The sequence below is a fragment of the Dicentrarchus labrax genome, unplaced genomic scaffold (genome assembly GCF_905237075.1).
Source record: "Dicentrarchus labrax unplaced genomic scaffold, dlabrax2021, whole genome shotgun sequence".
Taxonomy (NCBI): Eukaryota; Metazoa; Chordata; class Actinopteri; family Moronidae; genus Dicentrarchus; species Dicentrarchus labrax.
In genome coordinates this window covers 2,000,748-2,024,585 of record NW_026136722.1, presented here as the reverse complement: position 1 = coordinate 2,024,585, position 23,838 = coordinate 2,000,748, and the positions used below count along the sequence as shown (strand labels likewise).

At 40.7% G+C, this 23,838-nt stretch overlaps 2 protein-coding genes, 2 long non-coding RNA genes and 2 other non-coding genes across 14 annotated transcripts; 3 read left to right on the top strand and 3 right to left on the bottom strand.

Moving 5' to 3' along the window:
- The first annotated feature begins 185 nt into the window (after positions 1-185).
- On the top strand, positions 186-1,887 carry LOC127356903 (uncharacterized). Its single transcript, XR_007882075.1, has 5 exons — positions 186-342; positions 671-743; positions 926-987; positions 1,187-1,250; positions 1,440-1,887. It is a non-coding gene; the product is annotated as an uncharacterized LOC127356903 (long non-coding RNA).
- LOC127357226 (small nucleolar RNA SNORD49) lies at positions 1,029-1,102 on the top strand. Its single transcript, XR_007882186.1, has one exon. It is a non-coding gene; the product is annotated as a small nucleolar RNA SNORD49 (small nucleolar RNA).
- On the top strand, positions 1,286-1,355 carry LOC127357224 (small nucleolar RNA R38). Its single transcript, XR_007882184.1, has one exon. It is a non-coding gene; the product is annotated as a small nucleolar RNA R38 (small nucleolar RNA).
- Positions 1,524-11,288, bottom strand: LOC127356895 (fas-binding factor 1 homolog). 9 transcript variants are annotated; one of them, XM_051388957.1, is made up of 32 exons: positions 10,651-11,288; positions 10,446-10,476; positions 10,071-10,118; positions 9,910-9,955; positions 9,750-9,819; positions 9,587-9,637; positions 9,327-9,468; positions 9,114-9,194; positions 8,966-9,013; positions 8,349-8,483; positions 8,105-8,237; positions 7,683-7,831; positions 7,512-7,605; positions 6,980-7,420; positions 6,824-6,889; positions 6,666-6,736; positions 6,056-6,262; positions 5,892-5,944; positions 5,754-5,801; positions 5,525-5,656; positions 5,293-5,393; positions 4,938-5,144; positions 4,409-4,516; positions 4,064-4,203; positions 3,820-3,938; positions 3,545-3,667; positions 3,281-3,457; positions 2,902-3,078; positions 2,669-2,806; positions 2,458-2,557; positions 2,216-2,346; positions 1,524-1,707 (listed from the first exon to the last, which is right to left on the bottom strand). In XM_051388957.1, the coding sequence occupies exons 1-32, from the start codon at positions 10,651-10,653 to the stop codon at positions 1,624-1,626; spliced, it is 3,654 nt and encodes a 1,217-aa protein (XP_051244917.1). In that variant the 5' UTR covers positions 10,654-11,288; the 3' UTR covers positions 1,524-1,623. The 9 variants fall into 9 exon arrangements, with proteins under 9 accessions (XP_051244917.1, XP_051244918.1, XP_051244920.1 ...); XM_051388958.1 differs by having other exon boundaries at positions 5,892-5,941; XM_051388960.1 differs by having other exon boundaries at positions 7,512-7,590.
- Positions 11,289-12,250: 962 nt separating this feature from the next.
- On the bottom strand, positions 12,251-15,869 carry LOC127356905 (uncharacterized). The gene is made up of 4 exons (XR_007882077.1): positions 15,607-15,869; positions 14,788-14,876; positions 13,143-13,181; positions 12,251-12,999 (listed from the first exon to the last, which is right to left on the bottom strand). It is a non-coding gene; the product is annotated as an uncharacterized LOC127356905 (long non-coding RNA).
- Positions 15,870-16,320: 451 nt separating this feature from the next.
- LOC127356902 (cytoglobin-1) lies at positions 16,321-21,900 on the bottom strand. The gene is made up of 4 exons (XM_051388973.1): positions 21,763-21,900; positions 21,529-21,671; positions 17,883-18,114; positions 16,321-17,158 (listed from the first exon to the last, which is right to left on the bottom strand). Exons 2-4 carry the CDS (start codon positions 21,669-21,671, stop codon positions 16,994-16,996), a joined length of 540 nt encoding a protein of 179 aa, XP_051244933.1. The 5' UTR covers positions 21,763-21,900; the 3' UTR covers positions 16,321-16,993.
- Positions 21,901-23,838: the final 1,938 nt, after the last annotated feature.

Sequence of the window (23,838 nt, the reverse complement as noted above, 5' to 3'; positions counted from 1 at the left end):
ATATGTTTAAGTTTTTAGAATTATTTATATTCATTGTTAAATGATAGTTTAATTAGCATAAAATCTATATAGTTATAGTAGGGTTTTTTTTTCTTTTTTTTTCTCTCAAGCAAATAAAAAATACAAGTTGAACTTTTACCACACCCACTCAGTAGTCACGTGGGATGTGACGTTTACAGCGTATAAAAAGTTATCACGCGAGATTTCCTGTCTCGATCTCCTCCGTTGGCGGTACAGTAGAGTCGCACTGGGAGGCTCTAAACTCCAGCATGAAGTTTTCACCTTTTGTGATGCATTTATCTACAAATATGGAGTTTCTGGTAGACGAGCCGCCGTGAACAGGTAATTGTTTGAGGATTAGTTGTGTAGAAGCGGTTTAATTTGAACTGTATTAGCCTGTTAGCCTGCTAGCTCTCCTTACGTTAGGCTAACACGTGTAAGACCATGTAGGGGAAAAGAATAGAAATGTGACATTAAAGTTGCTGCTGTGGACAACCAGAACATGCATTAAGTTCACTGGCACTAGAATAACATGACTAACCCTTTACAAGTTTAGATAATGAATTAATTTAATCGTGTATTCTGCCAGGCTAACAGTAACGTGGCCTTCCTTTGGTCACCAGCTAATGTCTGTAATGTATGATTTACTTAATATATTCTGTCTTTACAGGAATCTTTGTCTGATGTGGAATTGGACTCCTCTTGCTGCCAACAAAGGCTATGCTTCATCACCGCACTGAAAGGTAAATCTGACTAGAACTGGTGTGCTATCTTCTGTTCCTCACGCTCTGCAGCACATGTGATGAGTTTGTTATCCCTGTCTGAAAAAACAGTGTGGACAGCAATGGTATCTGACTTTGCAGGTGACTTGTGCACGCTGACCTGCTGCTGATTGACTATCACTAATGAAATGTGTTAATTGCAGGTTCATGGTTCTCCTGTCCCCGTTTGGCACCGACTACCAAAGGGACTAAGCACGGTGAAAAGGTTTGTACCACCCTGCTTCTCTTGATCCACGTTGCCACTGATTCACTGATGAAAACTGCTGCATAGGAAGTGCCGTCTGATGCGATAACTGACGATGGCAATAGCTGTTCTGAGAAATATTGTCCAACTTTTTTTTTTTTTTTTTGGTGTGACTCATCTGACCACTTAATGATGTAGATGTAAAATATCTCCCCTATAGGTCTTGACATCTGCAGAGCAAGACCACTAGACGACACATGTTGGTGCTGAGATGAGTTGAACAGGTAAATGCTGCAAGGCTCACACTTGATAATTAAAGTCAAGCCAGTGATGATAAAAGTTATCCCTGTCTGAACTTAAGTGTTGAGTTATGGTAACCTGAGGCTTGACTGGAGATACATGATCAATATAGCTTTGGCTTACTGTAGTTGTTACATTATTGTTAGTCTAATCTCCCTTATTTTTACTTGCAGATGAAATCAGTGAAGTGGACACAACACCGACCCGGGAATGATCAAGAAGTCTGGCACCATAAATGTATCAAATGAATGAACGTGTTTCATCTAAAACATGTTTAATAAAATTAAGGTGTTGTATAAAATTCAAGCACATGAAAAGTAACAGGGATCCTACTGGGGAGCACCCAGCGTGTCTTGGTCAATCGGTGTTGAAAGATGATCTGTAAGATTTCTTCTTCAAATTCTCCAAGAAGATCTGCTCTTCTTGGAGGTATTCATGGTCCTGTAATGAGGAACAGAAACATAACTTTTTTTTTTTTTTTAAATGTTTCAAGAAAATAGTTTTGAAATGTTAAGCTTCTGCCAGAAGATTCTTGTAACAAACTGAATGTGTTGGAAAGCTGATGGTGGGTTGAGCCATGTGTTTCATATAAGCATTAAAATCCTTTACAGTACCAACCTATTTCTATCTCTTATTTTTTAAATTTGAAATCCTAAGTCTAACAAAAAGCAATCTGTTGTGTATTTGAATCCCTTTCACTGTTAACTTGTAGAAATGGTTTCAGTTTAACTATTCAGATGTCCTATAATTTATTCCAAAACATGGTTAATAAACTGACCTGAACTAGAGCTGCTTTTTGAAGGTTTGCTACCTTCAGTGGGTCATGTGCAAATCAAAACTATCATGGGACTTCTGTGGATCCCATTTTTTAAATCAGAACATGAAGTTACAATGTGACTAAGCTTTCCTACAGCTTCAGAACAAGCGTGTCTCCGTTAGGTTACCTTACCCTTTCTGCAGTGTACTTCCACAGAGCCAGACTAGCCTGAAGAGCCATGGCCTGAGGGTTGGCAAATGAAATAGGAGGGGGAATATTCAAGGTTGATGCCAGCTCAAGGTTCGGTGACACTGAACCTGCATCTACAGATAAAAAGAACAAAACCTTGTTATTCACTTAACATTCAATGGGTTTATTTTGTATGAGTAGCTTTTTTTATTAATGAGAGTTTCAATAACTAGAATTAACTTCACCTGGTAACACGGGTGGAATCATTTGTGGTAAAGAGGAAATTGTAGTGTCTTGTCTAGGTCTCTCTGTCTCCTTCTGCAGATGATTTAACCGCATCTGCTCCTGTAACAAGTGTTTAATAACAACCACACAGTTACCGTTGTAATGTGCTTTTCATATTTTTAGTAAAATAGAAGCCCAATCTGAAGGGTCAGCTGTCTCAGTGACACACACCTGAAGTATCCGTTGTTCTTGCTGCCTCAGCCGCTCGGTCTGCGTATGGATATTTCTGAGTCTTGCCTCGTGCTCAACCTCCACACGTTTTGCCTCCTGCAAGGCTCGTTCTCCGTCCTCGTGCTTCTCTGCAGCAAGCTGCAAAGAACAAAGAGTGGTCAAATGTTACGTGTTGTTAAATCTACGTTATGTATGTATGTATGTATGTAGGAGTCTGTGTGGTGTATATTTACCTTGCTAAAGGCCTCCACCTCTTGGGCTCGTGTCTTGAGTCTCAAGGCCGTGCTGCTTATTCTCTCTTTCTCTCTGTCCAGTTCTTCTCTTAGTCTTTCCAGAGTCTCCCTCTCCTGTGCCACAGACATCTGCTTTTGTTTCAGCTCTGCAGTGTGAAGCTTTAGGTCAGCTTGTTCCTACAACAGACACAGAGACAAAATTACATTTATTTTGTCCTTTGGGGGAGAGCTTTGAAAATTTGACTGAATATATGCCATTATATTTAGTGATGTGAACCTAACCCTACTTTAAAGATAACAAAGTAGCACTTAAATGAGTAAATCCGCAAAGAAAGACTGTCAAAACCAATATCTCTGTTCTCTGTGTGGTGAAGCTGACCTGTGCCAGACTGATGATGGAGCCCTCTCTCTTCTCCAAGAGACTGCTGACCTCCCGCTCGGCCCTCTCATGCCTCTGCTTCTCCAGGGCATGGAAGTGGGCCCACTCAGCTGCCAGCTTCCTCCTCTCCTCTGCACAATGCTGCATCACTGACTTCTGCTCCTCCAGTAATGCACTCTGATGGAAACAAAGAGACAGACAGGAGAGGTAAGGTAAACTAAGACTCAAGAGAGAGCACTTGTTCACCACCATGATTGGCCTCACCTTGGCTCTTTCCAGCTCCTCTCTTTCCATGTTGATCTGCATGCTGAGGGCACGTCGCTCGTCCTCCAGGCCTCTTTGGGTAGACTCTGCCTTGGCCTGCTCTGCTGTCATCTTCCAGCGTTCCTGAGGCATACAAATAATGGCATCAGTCTTTGAGGGGAAAAGCATCACTTTTAATTTTATGTCTGCACTTGTGCTGTACTGCTAATGTCAAAGCAAATGTAGGTATCCTAAAGTCCTAAAAGTCTATTTTCAGAGCCTGATATCACCCTGACCTTCTCAAGCTGTCTCTGCTGCTCATTGAGCTGAGTGTCCATCCTGGAAATGATTTCCTTGAGGTAAGCTCTCTCCTCCGCCATGGCTTTTTGCTGCTGGGCCAGACGGTCCTGCATTACTGAAACATTAGAGAATGACCTTAACCCACTTGCAATGTGATGCCAACTACAGCATGCTATTAGACAACTTGTATCCTGACCTATTTGCACAAAGTGTTTGCATGAATGTGTGTGTGTTAGTTACTTCGAAGCTGCTCGTCTCTGTGCCGTGCTCCCTGCTCCAGGCCGTGAGCCGAGTGTTCATGTGTGCTCTCCACCCGGGAAGAAAGCTCTCCAAGCCGAGAGGAGAACTGCTCCATCTGTTCAATCACCACTGTAAGAGACCTGGACAAAAACCATAGACAGACCTGTAGATATTTCCAAAATCTCTGAAATCCTCTGAAAATTAGCTATAAAAAAATTCCAAACTCACAGTTGAAGTAGAATAGAAACACTCTACAATTGTTTGATCTGGCTACATGCTTTATATCATAAGCATAACATGTATAAAAGGACTATAAAATAATAATGTCTTTTGATAACATCTTACCTGGTCTGAGATGTTGCGCTTGTAACCGCATCAATCTCTTCATCCTTTAGTTTCTTCAGTCTCTGGACCTGGTCCTCGTGGTCCTTCTTCATCTCCAAGATAGATTTCCTAGATGGCAAAGAAGGACGAATATATGGTCAACTTTAATGTCATTCATTTATCATAAAATATAATATGCTCAATCTGGGACTTCTGACTTATTTCAATAATTTAATTAACCTTGAATCAAACCCCTAATGTGTGGAAACATTAAGCTGCCTGATATAATATAAAGACTGTAGAATAGTCCAAAACAGGTTATGATATTTTTTTGTTAATTTTGACACAACAAAGTAGTAACTTTAGTAAGTAACTTTACTGATTGTTATGTTGCTGTGTTGTTTGGTTCTTAAGGAACTTTAGTTTCTTGCTTCATCCTGTTTTTACTCTTTTGTATGTATATTACTTTAATGAAATATTTCTGGTCAGTACTGTTGAATAAATGTTATAGAACGACTCTATTACTATTGAAAATGTTTTCCTGGTGTACCTCTGAAGGTCTCTGAGTCTCTCCACCTCGCGGTCCCTGTCTTGCTGGGCCTGGGCCAGTTTGCGCTGGTACTGAGCCTGCAGCTCTGTGCGTTCCTGCTCAGCCAATCGTGTTACCGCAGCCAGGCGTTCCATTAGGTCTTCACACTCCTGCCGCGCTTGCGTGTCCCTCTGGGCTGCTGATTCCTCAAGCAGCTTCACTCGAGCCCTGGACGTGCACAGAAATGCTTACAGTATGTGTTAAGCATACAGACAAACATAAGCTGCTTGAAGTGTAGGGAATTATGCATAATATATGGTGAACATGTAGACACAAGCTGCACATTTCCACTGCAGAGTGTGTGTGGTCTTAATACTTGTGTGTTTTTTCCATGAGCTCCATATCCTGTTTATGCCGCTGCTGGACATTTTCTAGCAACATCTGGCTTTGGTCTCGCTCCAGCTGCAGGGTCTTCACCTAGACAATAACACACAGGAGTCTCAGGCTGCACAGGTACATGGAGGGAAGGTTATTATTCCTCCCTGAAAATACAGCAGACATACAGTTCTTATTGTTTCCTTCTCATCGCTACAACAGCATTAATGTACCTGTCCCTCCAGCTGGATGATTCGAGTCTGTAAAGTTTGATAGTCTCCAGGTTGCTGCTCTTTCTCTTTGTGTCTCTGCAGGGCCCCTGCATCCACGACACAACCTAGACCCAGCAACTGAGACTGCATCATCTTGAGGAGAAGAGTAAGCAAGTCAAGAATAAACAAGGTGATAAATGTGTGTGTACATTTTAATAAATCTGCAAATAGAGAGATTTATGTTCCTTACCTGCTGTTGTAGAAGCAGCTGCTGCAGACTGTCTGCTGAAAATGTCACCTTTTGAGAAGATATGGAAGAGATTTAAAAAAAGCAACATTACCTGATCTCCTCAATCATGACAAGCTGATTGCAGAAAAGCACAAATACCTGTTGTTGGACAGCAGCTGGTGTATTTTGCATTTGGTTTTGCTGTGGAACTGCTGGAAAGAAAAAACAACCATGAGTAATAATTACATTGATCTGCTCCCATTAGATATTAAAGTAATGGTACTGTATCTAAAACTACTTCAGACTTCCCCAAGATCACCTACACCACATTGAGCCAGGCAGTATGGCAGACACAGGGTTGAGCAACGGCAGCTGTTGCAGGGTTTCATCCGAAGCCTGACTAGGCCCTCGTGGCACCCCGGATCCCTTATCGGATGGTAAGTGGTAGGGTTGGGACTGATGCTGGGGTTGGGTGTGGCTAATGCTAGCAGCAGAGGCTGCCAAGGGACCGGTAACTTGAGGAGGGAAATCTGAGGGATGAGACGAACCAAGAGTTTGTTCAAGGTCTACTTTAGCATGGAGAGCGGTTGGTGAGGCGGATGTTGAGGTAGGGGGGAGGTAAGGCTGGGTGGTGGGTGTATAATCGGCAACTACTGAAGGGGATTGTGATGGAGTGTAGGGGTGAGTTGTAATGGTATCTGTACGAGAGGAGGAGTAGAATGTGAGTTGATGAGTTGCTAAGATTACGAGCATGATGTGATAAGTATTAAGGAAGAATGAGGTCCGACTGAATGACTGATTAATTACCAGCTAAAAGAAAGGGAGGCTTCTACTGTAAATGCACCAGGGAGAGACGAGGCTTTAAAACGTATGGTTGCTGTGCAATCTGAATTCATCATTTATCAGTTATGTTGTAGAACGAGTAGTAAATACCTTGCTTGGTCCCCTTCTCTCTGACAGGAGTAGAATGAGCAGTGGGCCTCGGCTGTCCAAGAAAAGTGTTGCTGCACAAAACAAAGGAGAATGAAACTAGCAAAATATTGTCATTTACAGTACACAGGTTTAATGGATTGACACAACAAATATCATACCTAGTTTCCTTGACAGATGTAAGAGTCTCCTCTCCGCCCCTGGGAGCTTGTGAAGTGACTTGTTTACTGAAAACAAGAGCAAGTTATCATTCAGTACTGTGAAACAAGCTTCTTCTCTCATCATATTTCCTTTGTTGTGCGTGGTGTCCACAGTACCTGACAATCGACTCTTCTTCTCCCAGGCCTAAAGAGTCTTCCTGCTTCGACGCTCTTGCCTCAGAGTTTGACACTGACTGAGCCTTCTTCCTGCTCAGTGCCCCTGCTAACCAGTCATCCTCCTCTTCTCTCTTCTGGCTTTTGGAGACCTCTGGCTTAGTTTGTTTCGTGATATTATCAGTCGGGGCTGGCGTGTCTGCTGCCGTTTTTGCGGCAGATGTGATGTGGCTACTCGTCAGGGAGGGTCTTCTCTCTACTAAAGGAGAGGAAGGAGCCTTTGGAGACTCTGCTGAGGCCTTGGTCTCTTTGGCATCAAAGGTATGGTCAACGTTTGCCTTGAGGCCTAGCCAGTCAGCAGAGTTGCGGTGTCGAGAGGAGGTGGGGGTGGTGGGTATGGGTTTCTTCTCTGGGGTAGTGGAACTGACATCCTCTGTAGAAAATCTGATGATAAGGAAAAAAAAATCTAGTGTTCAGTTTCCCACAGCAGGCAAAAATCCCACTGTAAAGCACCAAAATTGGACTTTACACACACCTGACAGACTGTCTGCGGGACTGGCGTCCTTCAGGCGTGGATACTAGCGTGGGCTGATAGGAGCCAAATGTGAGGTCATCTTCTAAAAGTGATTCTGATGAATGGAAACAAAATCAGCTTTATTTTAAAACTCATACTTATGTTAAGCAGAAGGTCAGAGCGCTCAGCTACCTTTCACAGCGGAGGTCTTCTCCTGTTGCTGCTTTTCTTGAGGCTGGTCCTTCCTTTCGCCCGTCGGAGGTCGCTCCAGAAGACTAGGCGAAGGCAAACTCTCCAGAATCTCATCTAGTCTAGTACGAGGTCTCTGAGGGGGCTCGCTCCTAAATGTACGCACAGCAGAGGAAAAGAGGACAGAAGAGACAAGATATACAGTACCATGCAGCATGTTAACAAACAAAGGAAGGCAGGGAAAGTTTTTGCATTTTTGCAGAAAAACAAAGAAAGATTGTTGCTTTGTAAAAACATTGTCAGAGTTAAGCTTTGTTTTTAGCTGCATCCCGAGGCACTAAAGCAGTAATTATTTATCATTTCAGCACTATAAATAAAGACAAACAATGAGAGTGAGACAGTGAAAGTGGAAACTGAGCTGTTACCGTTCCTTGTTGGGCCACAGCGCAGACTCTTTTTTCTTGGGATTGTTTTTGTCGCTGTCAAATCCGAGCGCATCCATTAGGTCATCCTTATCATCATCAAATGTAAGATCAGCTTGTTTCTTTGCTGCCTTTGCTGGTGAACAAAGAACATACACAGACAAACACATCTAGGACTTTAGTGTTTGTGTGATTGCATGAAAAAGGTGGGAAGAAAAAGAATAATTATGGTTTATTTGAGGCTCACATGTTTCAGTCTTTGGGATAGCAGAAGATGGTGCAGATTTTCCAGGTTTGGCCTGCTGTGCGCTAGATTTAGATTCAGGCTTGGTTTCATCTGGAAGCAAGTCATCAAGTAGATCAGCTAGGGGGTCGTCTAGATCTGCAGTGGAAATGAGATTCTTTACTCTTTTTACACTGTTTTCAGACACTACTGTACAACACGACTGTAAAGCAACAAAGGGATCATATAGATAGATACTAATAACCCATACAACCATATACACATATGTTCAAATATATCCAAATTATGAGTTTTAACTTATCATATGTATGTTGCGTTGTTGTTTTTAGGCATTTTTATATACTGCCCCCCTCATGTATGTAAATGGAGATGACACATAGTGATTTTTATGGAGGGCTGTTGCATTGGATGGCAAAGGTGTACCAAATAAACTGTAACTCTCTATATGGTAACACAATGACTGGATCTCTAAAATGCCAATCTACTTGAGGTTTGTACATTTGTGTGTGATATTGTCACTTTTTATTGTCTGCACCTCTCCCCCAGACGCCCAATGAAACTACTGGTATCAGTCAACTACAAGTAAAAGGCCAACATACATCACATCTGTACTAATGTACCTTTAGCGTGAGGTGTCTGACCAAGACCTTCGTCATCACCATCACTGTCTACATGAATGCAGCAGTTCGAGAAAAGCAAAGCAAAGCTATCAGTAAGCAACTATTGAGTTATATAAAGCTCAGCAGCACAGATGGGCGGGTCACTCACCAGAGAACGTGAATTTCTTATAGTTGTGTGCCGTAGACGAAGGCGCGGAGTTTGGCTTCTTCCCACTTGTGGTGGGTTCGTCTGAGTGAAGAGAGGGGGGGGGGGGAGACACAGCTCGCTCTGATTGCTGCTAATGTAAACTTCAAAGCCGGTAATCACGTGAAGCTAATAATGAGAAAATAATTAATGCAAGAACACTCCGCACTGAATTACCTGCTCCCTCTGGTTTTATGCTCCGTTCTAACACGGAGGAGTCTTTCTTTGGCCCCTCATTACCGAAGTGCTTTGTTTGTGCAGGAGCTGAACTCGGCTTTTTCTTTGATGAAAAAAGGTCAGCATCCATATCATCCATGTCCTGAATGAGGACAGACGGACAGACAGACAATAGGCAGTGTGAGTGGACCTGAGACCTTGTACAGACAGCTACGATGGTGAACTTTGTGTCTGCATTTCCACTGTTTATAATGACCTACCTTCATGTTCTTCAGTATGTCACTGGGATCTGCTGCAGAGACATCGGAGTCCTTGGACATAAAAGTAAGTGTTAACAAAGAGACAGTAACATTATGCTAGAAATGTAAGACTGTGAATATATGAATATGTACTGTATACGTATTTATGTCTCCCTTTACGTACCTCAGCGCCGCCACCATCCCTCTTCACCTCCTCTGCTAGCATACTGAAGATGTTATCAGTGGCAGAAGAGCTGGAAATGGAAAAAATGATTAAACTCACAAACGGGGCGAGTTATAATTTATAATTAATGGTATTTAACTCTTGAAGTCCCCCAACTTACCGATTCAGTGGTGCACTGCGGGTTGTTTTCCCCCTTACAGGGTGTTCTGGTGAGTAAATTGTTGAGAGAAAATATCATATCTTTTGAAACTTTCACAGTGGTAATACCATATTGTAAATGATAATACTGTTTGGTTCAAAACTGCCTAAGTGCTCACTTACTTTCATCATCAAAAAGGTGGTCAAGGAAATCATCATCTCCAAATAAACCTAGGCAAAAACATCGGGAACACACTTTTTACAAAAGCTTAGTCATCTTATTACACTTTAATTTGCCTCTGTGTGTATACGCTCCAGTCTGAGTATACTGCCACAAGCTACTGTTGTTCTGTTATTGTTCTGGTGGAGAGATCCTCCAGATGATTTGAGGATCAACAGACAGACAGACAGACAATGATGTGCAGATTGTAAAGCCCTCTGAGACACACTGAGATTTTTGGCTACATAAATAAACATGTCTTGATTTGAAGTGAATTCCTGCAAAGTAAAACCTAAAACAGCAGAGTGCAGCATTCAAATAACACTTGAGGAACTTACTTTTGGATGATTTGCCCTTCAGCTTTGTAGCCTGTACACAGCAATGAAACATAATTAAGTTAGTTACTTTACAGCTGGAGTAGATGGGCCTAATGTAACTTTCTACTGCAAAGACCAAACCAATTGAACGCACACGAAGTGATTAAAACATGCATTTCACTTTCCCACTGATAAATCACGACGATGTTGATTTTGTTGGACTCACCATGTTGACTCTCTCCTGGCAGCGTTAACGTTCACGGTGGCTAGCTAACCTAACCTAGCTAGCTAAATCTGATTAGGCGTCTCCCGTCTCCATTGGTAACCACTCTGTGACGGCGGTCAGCGAGCATGTTAGAGAGCCAATACACCATTATAGTTAGATCATATGGCTACATAACGCATTGTGTCTCGCTTTAACACTTGTGTGTTTAGTCGCGACGTTTTTTTTTTATTTAAAAATGTGGCAACTTTGCTCACAGTAAGTTGAGACTGAACCCAATCACACCGCTACAGCTACAGACTAGCTAACAGTAACTACATAAACAGCCGTTAGCCACGTTGCACACGTTCAGTCTGCTAACACAAAGTTTATGGTTGTAACGTTAATGACAAAGTTTTAGATTTGAGCTGCACGTAAAACAAAAGCCAAATCACAAGCATCTATTTTTGAGAGATTTAGTTGCTGCAGCAGCATCGTAACCACAACCCGGCGCGAGACACACATTTCCTGTTTACAGTCCGCAGTGCATTGTGGGTAGCGTAGTTTCAGCGTACCCGTTCAGGAAACATGTTTCAGAAATGAGTTCGTTTTGGGCTGCGTTTAAATGTTGAAGTTGCTCGTCTTTGACTCCTTTTGACATCTTTAGCTGCTTCCTTACTCGGTGAAATCTAAATCTAACTCTTTCACCACCAGGTGGCGCCAGAGCTCAGAGAGCTAGTGGAAACAAATCAGTGACAGCAAAACTGAAGAGCTGAATAATTTATCTTCTGAAGCCTATGTTTAATTCAGTGAGGTCTAGGCCTGATGCTGCACTCCTAATCAGTACGATGATAACTTCAGTAAGCGCACTGCTCAAATTTATAACCATCTCCATCATCACAAAACCATCCTTGTTGCTGTGTTAGTGTGGGGAGTTGTTCTGTGTGTGTGTGTGTGGGGGGGGGGGGTCTCAGTGTATCCTGCTGCAGACTATTTCAAATCTACATTTATTGTGATAGATTAAACAGCAAAAAACTACAAAACAGTGTCTGTTGGACTATATCTCACTTCCAGCTGATAATTGATAGTAGTTCTCCTGTGATAAAGTTGCATGAGTGTGTATGGAAATGAGTTTATAATGCATGCCATGGGATGATCTTTACCTTGCAATTTTGTAGATGACTGTGATGATGGGGGGTTGTTTTTACTGTTGTGTTTCTGTGATTTTAAACTGCACACAATGTGATGTCCCAGGCATATTTCCCAGTAGAACAATAAAGTCTATCTTATTCTGTTTCATGCTCTATATCAACATTTAAGACATGTTTCAGAATGCACTTAATGCAGAAAATATATAGAAAATAAAGAACCTTTATGTTTTTAAATACTTGATTGTGAAGCAAAAGTCCAGTGTATACTTTGAAAGAGAACACCATTTACAGCAATGTCATTCTACATTTCTTATGCAATCTGAAACATCTATTTTACTCTTTGGAGGCAAAGGACATTGCTAATAGCACACATTGATAACAATAACCATGTGCAACCAACAAAACCATACAAAACAGACCATTTCTAAACTAGCCTGTTTTGAAGAGGGGAAATAAATGCTTCACTGATGTCATTATTAGATAAATGTACATATTTTAATAAGTTAACAGCAGAACAAACACAGCTATTCTTAGTTCATGTAAAAGAGACGATATCAGTGACACTCAGAAGCACACAGTGACACTTATTTAATCAGAGGGCTTCCCCTGTGAGAACAACATGAACCTTTAAGGGACTCACGGAATGACCCTACCTGCCATACAGTGCACAAGACAATACATGACTTCAGCCCCTAGTTCAGGATTAATTAGGTCACTTATGAGATCTTCAGAGAAGCTACTCTTTAAGATACATCCTGTCCTCATGCATACATTTATCACAAATAGTTCAAAATATTTTAAAAGCAAGAAGATCAACTAAATCATTGTAGCTGGTTTTAATACAGAGGCACAGAACATGTTTTATCACTTAAAACCCTGACCACATCTGTTCTGTAACAGAAAACAATATTGTAAATTCAGTTTTTGTGACAAATAGCTACACAGCATTTGTCAGGCTTCATCTTCCAAGCTGGAATCCACTCAGTTGCTGTTTCCGGTTTCGGTAATGAGAGCATCTGCAGGACAGATAAGGGAAGCCACGATCAAAACAGGGCTCATTGTTTTTCTAGCCCACTTTTTTTTTAAATCCTGGTGGGAGTCTTGTCGTGAGCTGTCAAGTGCACATGAATCAGAATCTGATCAATGAGAGAAAACAACAGAAAAGATAACAGGAAGTCTCTCTTGTAGTATCTGGGGGAAAATATCTTGATAGCAGCGGCCACTGAAAGAAAGGGAAAAGAAATCAGGGTTTGCTGCTTTAAAACTTGTGAAGGAAATACACATTGTCCTCTTTTTTCTTTTTTGTGGACAATCTATTTGTTTTCTGGTTTCATTCAAGTCAAACTAGCAAATGACAGAGCTCACCTGATGCTCACCGGACTTGATGGCCCACTCTGGTCTTGTCTGCAGGGGAGGAGGAGCACGAGGGAAGTAAAAGCTGACATGCAAAGTCATGATGATGTTTGAAAATAATCATGAAATGATGATTGACAAGAATGAATCACCCTGACTCAGCTGAATAAACTTACCCCCGTAAAAATGACTCAGATAAGTGAAAGATATCAAAGGCCTGTGACCTACAGGTAAAATGGTCTGGTGGTTTATTACTTTATGTCAAGATCTCTTACAGCTGCATTAAACTGTGTGGCTGTATGGAGGTACTGTATTTATAATAACCCTCAGAACAGATGATGGATTGTTGTTCTGCCTCTGAATCATTTAGTATTAGCAGTGTAGCAGCGAATACTTAAAAGCTAAATGTGGGGCAGGCATCTTAGCTCTTTATGCATCTGTGCCTCTGTAACATGCTCCACTGCTCCACTTTCTCCCCTTGTCTGAAGCCCCCTCTGTAAACCTCCCCTAACACACACACACACACACACACACACACACACACACACACACACACAAGCACTTCCACATAACTGTCTCTTTCTCTATCTGGATGTTTTCCTGTCTCTCTTTCTCCCACTGTGATTATCAGTTTTTGTGTTTATATACGGTATTTTAATTCACATCTTAATTTAATTTAATTTTACTGCTTTTTAAAACGGGTTTGATTAAATATATATTGCATTAGCCCAGTTTTTTTGCTCCAAAATACTGCCGACAATACAAACACTGCTATCTTCAAATAAGTTTTGTTCAAAGGAAAAGTGCAAAATTTACTTAAAGGGGTACTTCACTAGTTTTACATATGATTATCAGTTTACTCATCATCAAGAGCCAGTGAAATGTTTCACAGGGCTGGCTGTCTGGCTATGCATTTGTTTTCTTTCACATGAACTATTATGAAAAATATACATTATTTATTTAAATGAATAATGTAAAACATCAGATAGAAGCGTATTGTGGTGTTCTTGTCTGATGACAGGGTTATCTCAGACTACAGCTTTATAACAAACTTTATTTTACAGGTCCCAACTTTTTTATGGAAACAGCTATATAAATTGGCCATAATTGGCAAGAAACAAAGGTCTGACAGTCGTTTGAGTTCAATTAGACGTTGAATTAAAGGGCAGTTGTTGGAATTCCCTTTAAAAAGGAACTGCTCCATTCAAGTTTATATTACATTATTGTCATTGTATTCTCCATACATACAATTCTATTCTTTCACAATTGTGTATTTTCAGCTGACCAGCTTTGCACGGACTAAAATATCTCTAGGTGATTAATTCGAGTAGTACCAGTTGAACACTTTTCCCTAAAATAAGTAGCAAGTGACATCATCCTTTTCCCGGAAACTTAATAAGAATATACAGTTACATATTAGTTCCTTTTTAGGAAACTCTAAGAAACAATGGGACTCACAGTGTTACCCAAAGAGCCAGTTTTACAAACTGGGCGCATGGAGTTTGGAAGACGTGTGTTTACCAGGCAGAGAAACGTGAACCATGCTATCAAGTGCCACAGTTTTTGAAGCTGAAAGCTACCCTTTCAAGGCTCATATAGCTCTACAATACATCTGCTCAGTCTGTTTTCATTGACTTGACTGTCTGTGTGTCCTTACCCTGTGATGCTCACTGTTGTCTTTTTGGGGTTTCTGCTGCTCCATTGCTCTTCATGTATGGCACATCTTTCTCAACAGCCTCTTTCTGCCTGTGGTACAGAACATAATACTCAATACTAAATGCCACATATATCTATCATCACAGTGCCTGGACACAGTTATCTGGGAAGAGATTTGTAAATGAAGTTTTCCTGTTTATTCGCGCATAATTGTGTGAGCTATCGGTTGCCATGCTCCATGGTGCCACGTGGTATTGTTTGCCATTGCTGTGTGAGTGGTTAAGCAGGGCCGGGGGGTGGGGGGGCTGAGAAGATTGCACTTTACGTCAATTAGCAGCCATGAACACAAGAGCTCTGATGCTTTGCCCTCCATTCATCTCTCCATTAAAAAAACTGGAATACACTGTTGTCATGTATCGAGCCACTTAATCCACACACTGCTGCTCCAGGCGAACCCTAAAATAATCTCAGTAGTGATTTCAAATCAAATCAATGCAGATAAGTCTCACCGTCCTCCCTCACTTTCCCACACATGAAACAGGCATGCACCTTCTGAGTTTGTGTTTGTTCATATTTTGTCTACCGTATGGATTCAAGTATTTTATCTGTATTTAATGCTTTTCTCACAAGACTCAAGCTGTTGAATTAGTCTTTTTTGTTATGCAGCATTGGAAAATCTAGTCTGAAACTAAATCTAAAAAGCTGAATCTTGAAAAAGAAGCCGGAAAAGGTCTGTTATTTGTTTCGTGATTGAAAATAAGAACAGATTTTCTACAGACGGCCTGCTAAAAAATCACAAGAGTTCACGAGCAGTACTCACGGCCAGATTTTGCCGGAAAATCTCTGCCGCAGGATGAGAGCGATGGTGGTGAGGACCACCATAGTGGTGCACATGGTCCTATCCCCAAGGACCTCCTGCCTTTGGGACTGGTGGTGTTTTATAGCACTGAGGCTTCTCCTCCCATTGAAAGGCTTGAATGGTATGAGTTTGTGCTGTAACAATCTTGACTATTCCTGTCTTCCTTCTTGGCTCTCACTCATGATTGAGAGATTAGCTCAGAGGATTAGCTAGGATCAAGGATGGGGTTGGCTCTCGCTGGTAGGACTAGGAGGTAAACAGAGCATTCTGTGTGTTTCTATTCTGAAAATCTGAAAAACCCACCTCGCCACCATGTCGTCAGCACAGCAAGCCACATCAACTTTGATGGGGTTTTTTTTTGTTTAAGGAAGGACTGCATTTTGTAAGAGGGCCACCAATCAAGCGAATGTATATCTGGATAAAAATAATTCACTGATGGCCAAGTGCAGTTTCTACAGTATATTGTGAAAAGAGAGAGCATGGTGGGATAAATGGGGACTTTCAGCAGCTGAGCCACTTATACTTAGCACTGCTGACTCAAGCAGAGAAGTAAGGGAGCAGTAGGCTAATTAGGCTAATTTTGTCAACACAATTGTGAGAAGAAATGCAGGGGAATCAGATTAGAGCAGATACACATTTTAAAGGATTCAACGTTGTGACAGTGACTTCACAGTGTTTTCTTTGTATTTTTTATTTCAAACTTTGCTAAATACAGATACAAAGGTGAGTCATAATGAAAAAATGTAAAATCATTACAATTAACTGTTAAAAATGTTTAAAAAAAATCTTCTTAATATCTCATAAAGGGAACACAAGTGGATACAGACTGATAAAAGGAGAAACGTCACGATATTTAGAAAGAATGGTATTTACATGGCAGTTTTTAGATATACACATTCAGTAGAAGGCACATCCAAGTCAAATGTGACCTCTTGTCCACTTTTGGATTCGTGGTGGCATTTTCTTCCTCTTTGCTCTCTCCTTTAAATGGTTTGGTCCTTTACGAGAGTATAAAACAACAAGGAGGAGCGCTTTCATTTTTTCTCTTCCTCTCTCTCTCTCTCTCTCTCTCTCTCTCTCTCTCTCTCTCTCACACACACACACACACACACACACACACACACACACACAAACACACACAATTAGCAATCAAAAGGGCACAGTTCTTATTGTATTCTTATTGACTGTATGTTCCATAGCCTACAATTATCTTAGATTACAATAAACTGTATTCCCCAGATTTGTCAGATAACTTCTGTAAAGATACATTACTTCCCTTCAAATGTCAGTACAGTACAATTCATCCCTCTCTGGGTGCTCATGGTCCAGTAATCCCAGACTAAAAACTTCATCCAGTTGAGGTTGAGAGCGTAGTCCAGCCCACTTCCTCATAGACGGCTGTGATTCTGCAGTAGACCGTAGCCAAGAGTTTGGTCCACGCTGCGGCCACCTCCACTGTCACAACTTCTGAAAACGCTTCTCCTAGGACTTCCAGTATCACACCACTAAGGATCTGGGCAAGACGCAACAAAATGCAGCACTTAAGACACCTCAAAGTTCCATTAATAGAATAGTTTGACATTTTGGGAAATACGCTTATTTGCTTTCTTACTGAGACTTGATGGGTAGATTGAAACCAGTCTCATGTCTGTACAGTAAATATGAAGCTATCACAAGCAGATGGTTAGCTTAGCTTAGCATAAAGACTGGAAACAGGGAGAAATAGCTAGGCTCGCTCTGCTCAAATTCAACAAAATCTGCCTGCCAGCAACTCTAAAGCTCACTAATTTGACTATCATTATTCCATTAATGTCATGTTATGGCTCAGAATTTGTCCTGTGTCTCAGATGTGTCTATCAAAGATAGCTGAGGTGTTTCCTTCTTTCTTTCCCTTCTCAACTCCATTCGGCAACTGACAAAGATGGCAGTAAGTGTTAAACTATTAATTCTTTTTTTAACTATTCTTTTTTTTCTTTCCCTCTAGTATATATATTTATAGACAGAAGAAAGTTTGAACTGACTCAACCTTGGTACATGGGGGAGCTAGCTCTACCAGGAGAACTACCAGGGTGGCCCCTTCTTGCCCTCTAGTGGTCAAAAATACCTTTATGCAGCTTTAACTGCTTAATTTTTTTTTTTCATGTCTGATTGTGTGTGTGTGTGTGTGTGTGTGTGTGTGTGTGTGTGTGTGTGTGTGTGTGTGTGTGTCACTTCTTTTTTTTATTAACACACCCTACCTTAAAGTACACAGGCTCCACCTTGTGTCGGAGTGCGTGGGCCTTGCCCACCACTTTCAGCACTGAGGCCACCTTCTCTGAGTTGTCAAGGCTCTCAACCAGTGTATTGATGGCATTCATGACTCTGTGAGCATGCTTCCGAAGCTGGGCACTCCTTTCCAGCTCCTCTGGCTCCTCGATATGCTTGAAGTCTCTGAAGTACTGCTTGGATGAGGGGAAGTTCACAAACAGCCTGCAAAGAAGGAGAGTTAGACCAAATGATAGATATGAGTATGAGCAGCTGCTGAGAATCTCCGCTAATCTCGTCGCCCTTGTGCACCAGCTCGATCCTGCAAACCAATGTTCGTTTTTTCTGAGCTGGCAAGATACCATAAGTAAATATCAGCACTGACATAAGGGTGCTGCATATTTTCCCTTTAAGTGTTTGCTTTCAACTACTATCTAGGTAGTGTGGTATGTATCCGATACATCTGAAAAGAATTTAAAAAGTGAAGGAAAACATCCAGCTGTAGAAAAATGCTGACACAAAAAGGATAACTATGCCTTGTAGACATGAAAGTTATTAACCACAATAGCTGTTAGATGTCAACACATTTGTTATAACTGTGATGAGTTTATCAGTTCATCAGAATAGACTTTTCTATTCTTCTGCATACTTTGGCTTGTGAAGTGATACAGTCGGAAAGGCAAAACATGTTTAGGACTGCTGTTATGCTGGTCTCTTACATGAATATAATATTTCATCATTACTTTTTTAAGCATAGGGCCTAAAGTCAAATTGGTCCCTTTTACTTACTCTTGTAAATCATTTAAAATTTCACATTGTTGATTGTTCTGCAGGATCAGATAAAATGTCCGTAACAGATGTTTCTCCTGAAGGTTGATGGTGTCAGGGAGGAACTCTGTTTCATGAGTGTTTCAGCTTTAGCTTTAATATAATACTATTTGTATTGTTTTGCTGAAACATTTGACTTTAGACGTTTTATTTTGCGTTGTTAGTCCTTGGTGCTTCTTCCACATATTTACTGTATCTTTATATGCGCACCTATTTTTTCACATACTTTTGTACTATTCTTGTCTATTCTTTACTTTTATTCGTTTAGCCTTGTTGTCTATGTTCTTTGCTGTTATGTGTGTAAGTACATTGAGTCAAAAGTCTTGTATGTGTATGCATACTTCGCCAATAAAGCTGATAGATGAATGCATTAGTTATTTCAATTTAATTTCAGTGTTTGTATGTTGGTCCAAGCCTTTAGCCTTAAATAAAGCAGATACAGAGGAACTATATCCTTTCCCACTCTGCACTCTTTCTAAATGAGCAGGGTTTAAGTGATTCTTGCCTACAGTGTGATAGTTCACTCATTAAATAAGGGTTCGGAAGAAGCATTAATTGTTTATTAACTACAGGTCTTCAGTTACCTATTTCATTATTCATTTGTTGTTATGTTGTTTATCACTCCCTGAGTTAAAACTCACTGTATAAAAGATATATTTTATGAGAAGGAAAACCTGTTGGCTCAGGGGTGTGACTGGTTCTGCACTGTGGTTTCTGTCATGCAAAAAAAAGAAAAGTAGAAGAAAAAAAGCCCTGGATCTGGTTTCACAATTCCTAACAAAAGGTGAAATGTGCTAATTAGAGAGGGCGATGAGATGAGGAAAATGAATGTCACTGCCTACTCAGACTATCATGAGCACACCTTTTACTTTATGGTTGAGATTGCAGTTATTGTTACTGCAAAGACGGCGAACATTTCATGTTTCACCTGGAATAAATATTGTATTATTCACATTTCTGTTCAAGTTCCAGGTCTGATACTTCTTTATACATCCTGACTCACACACACTTTTCTTTCTGAGAACAAATAGTCAGTTCAAAGACATTTTATTTGATTTCTATCCCTGTTTGACCCTCAGAGGTATCATAGAGAATTAGCAAAGAGGAACCTAAAAACTCCCCCCTCCCACAGTCTGGGAAGAGGGCCAATGCATCTGGTTGCTGGCTATCTAATCCCGATGTCCCATCTCCCATCTCCCTCTGCAACAACTAACAGAAAAAGGATGCAAACATTTTTTTCTTTTAGCTCTGAAGCATATGGTTAGATTTTAGAGTTGTGAATTTAAATGTCAGAACAGGAAGGAGGACACATGGTGTCTTATATCTCTCAGCTCTGGGTGGAGTGCCTAGGCAAGTGCTTGAGCAAAGTATTCCTAGTTTCACCGCAAACTAATGAGGAGCTGTGGTGTTTAATCTTTCTCTCTTGTAATTGCATGACCTGTGGTTGCATATAAATAGCCTCATTAGTATTTTATATGGTCACTGGACTCTTAATCCTTCCTTATCTGTTTTTCGAGAATAAGTGAAGAGCTGAATCCAGAGAAAGTTTCTAATTTCAGAGCTATAATTTGCTACTTTGGATCTTATCTGTTAGCCTAAAGATAGTTGGTTTGAAGGATTCAAGTTGATGCTGAGGTTCAGCAAGGAGATGGCATCTGCGCTTATGCGGCTAAAGGAAAATTTATCGCGGTCATGCTTATCGATCAAGCCCCATTCTTCAGATTCCTCAAGGTTGTAGGGTCTTGTGATGGAATGTGGTGAAAGAAAATAAGGGGAAATTCAGTTAAATTCATTTAGTTTCAACATGTTTTTCATAAATCCTAATAGTTATCTGTGAAAAAAACTATATTTTAAATATTCTCTTGAATGCTACTGTACAACTACATTCTACTCTGCAGTTCTGCTAACCTCCCTCTTAACTTTCACCTCCTGCAATCATAAAGGATTATGAAGGCATGCTGCGTCAGGCAGTGAATCTCACCACACCTGAAAGACCATCAAAGCCTTTCCGTGTCAACACTATGGAGAGATAACAACAGTGACTGTACCAACTGCAGGAACCATCCAGCAGGACTGCATGTACACCAAGAAATCTTTGAATGACTGATGAAAAATTTTGAGTGGAAAATTCCAAACACCCACAGTGATAGACGTAATGAAAACATCCCTTGATTTCTGAGAAAAGAAGGACGTTCTTAAGGTCCAACTGGTAGCGATGGAGTCATGCTGCTGTAGGCATTCAAAACATGACCTGCTCCTGGGGAGGGAGCCCATTGAGTGCCAAAGATGTCTGACTGATCGTAATGTTTATCCTTTGCCTCAACTATTTGATAAATAAGATTAAGAAAAAAAAAGGAGGAGAGGTGAGAATATCATGTGCGGGCTGGAAACTTGCAAAGTCAACGAGATCATTCAGATTCGACTGCATTCTGAGAGAGGATAATCCCACAGTCTGACTTAAGTTGGTTTAGATATGTTTGCAGTTTTCCTTGACAGAAGAGCATCAGCGGGCCCTGTGGCTCCAGCAGGTGCAGTTATATTACTGAGGGGAAAATGCAAATCTGACCTTATCAGTAGTGAACTAATTAAAGTTGCATAAATGAGTCCCAGTACAGGATTTAGAAACTGTGACGTGTAACTGCTAATCAGTAAATATATGTCGTCTTCCTTCTAATTATACACAGCATTTGTCACCTCTTCAGCATTATTTTTCTGTCAGAATCATATAAATATCTTCCAAACTCTGTGCTCAATCTGTGTTAAAAAATGTCAAACATAATACAGGAGAGTAAAACTAAGAGAAAGAAATACCTGACTAGTATAGCCACCCCAGCGTCATCACAGTTCTCGTAGACTTTTGCCCAGGAGTCCTGGATCATCACCCTCTCCTTGTCAGTCAGAGGACTTGGTCGCTCCAGGTGGTCCACCTCTCCCTCTCCCTGCATCCTCTCCATCTGGGAAAACAGTTGTGCAGAGCTGAACACGTGCAGGAGGCAGGACTCTGATAAGGTACTCCTTCCCTCCAAATAAACACTATATTTCTACCTTTCAGTCTTTTCTTGTTTGTGTCTCTTTCTTGGTGAGAGAGGAAGAAAATCCCTTCCCCCCCGGTTTTTCCCAGTGAGAATCTTTGCTCTCCACCTCTGAATCTCTGCTGAGCGAGAGTGTGAGTGAAGAACAGGCGGAAAAAACACAAGAAACACACGCAGGGAACAAGGAGGAGCCTCTGTACTCTCTCTTTTACACTCTCCCTTCCGTCACCCCCCCCCCTTTCTTTCTCCCTCTACCCACCTCACCTTTGTAGGTGGTGTTTGCTGAAAATATGATGAGATGAGGAAACAAATCCTTAATAAGAGAGTCAGATATGTAATGGATGTGAGCATGGATGCAATGTAAGATTAAGGACGTTAAAATAAAATATAGTAGCACACTCTGACCTTTTTCCTCCATCGTCACCACCCAGGACCATCCAGGAGATTAACCTGTAATGATATTGAATTTCTTACAAAGCCCTGCCAACGTAAATGTAAAAACACTTTTCTGACTGAAAATGAAACAGCATGATGTCCGTCAGAAATAGGGCAACCTGTAAATAACAAGATACAGGTTGGATCAGCATGTTTTCAGTCTATTTTTCATTTAATTATATGCACACTCCCTCAAGAGACCCACACAGTTCTCACTGCAATTTTTCAAATGCATACATTTTACACCTTTGTTGTGGCAGGGGTTATCAGCGGGAGTTCGTATCTCGCCTGTGTTGTCACAGCTGAAAACTTGAGAATGTTCTTATTCAAGTTTCATAGTGGGCTGGACGAACGGGGCCAATTAGCCAGGAATCTGTGAGATAACACTGAGGAGAGCAGACATTGGAGCAGTGAAAAGACATCAGATGTTGTAACAATAGCTATGATTGAGGTGATGTTTACTGCCTTACTGGGAGGTACAATGTTCAGTAGGTGCCAACAAGTAATATACGGACCCATGTTAAACATTGACAGAGTCCTGATAGTGTAGCATTAACAGTCAAGTTGGTAAAAAACTGTGCTTAAGGTAGACTCATCTCATATTTCCGGGATTGCTGTGTATATCTCAGAAAAATAACCTGTGCAAGCAGTCGTATCATCTACCCAAACAGCAATACAGCTGAGTTATTATATCAGCTAATCATACTGTAAATATTTAAACTTTCCATCCATTTCAGACACTCCCAATTAAAAGCAAAACAACAAGAACAGAGTTCATGTATTAAGCTTCTCTTTGCACAGGTTTATAACTATTAAACCAGCTGGTCTGGGGTCAGATTAGTTACTAGTGGATCAGAAAAACAAGGAGACTCGGTCAATGATTGTAGATCAACATGCTCTGCCCGTTTCCACAGGAGAACACAGACATATATTTAGCAATGCTTCATGATTATTTCTGCTGTTCACACCCACACTCGCAAATTCAGACTGCAGTTCATAATCATGTTATACCCGGTATAGCAGATATAATAGACCTTTAACCTACTCTCCTCAGACAAACAATAGTCTCATCATCTCATTATGTTACATCCAAAAACCTCGAAGGCCTAATTCAGTAGATCAGGGCTAATGAGTGATACCATCTAGTGGACAGCTGGAGTAATACTGCTTTTCAGACGCTGTCAGAAAATGCAATTTTTGCAGACAAATGAAATGTGGACAGTTTATGTAAATTATTTATAGAAAAAGTCACTTATTAATTATACAAGAGTAAACCCCATATTTCAAAAAACTGAAGGAAGAAGTCACGTAATAGGCCTTCAACATTTCTTTTAAAATAATTACCTAATACATAAATTAAGCTGATTTGATCTAATCTAATCACTGACACTTAAAATGTCACTAATCCATGAGTTTATGGTGATCCTTCCATCTACCACCCTGCTCATTAAGATGACAGTAGCCAATTATTAGGCTATAAAGACATTACCACAATATTACTACATTAATGCTTTTTAACACCTATTATGCCCAGATTGGCCCAACTGTGTACATTTGAATTCAAAAGGATATCAGGCACGTGAGATAGGACTTATAAACTATATATAAAATGTACCCTAATTTATAAAAAGATTTCTAAGAAAACCATTACACC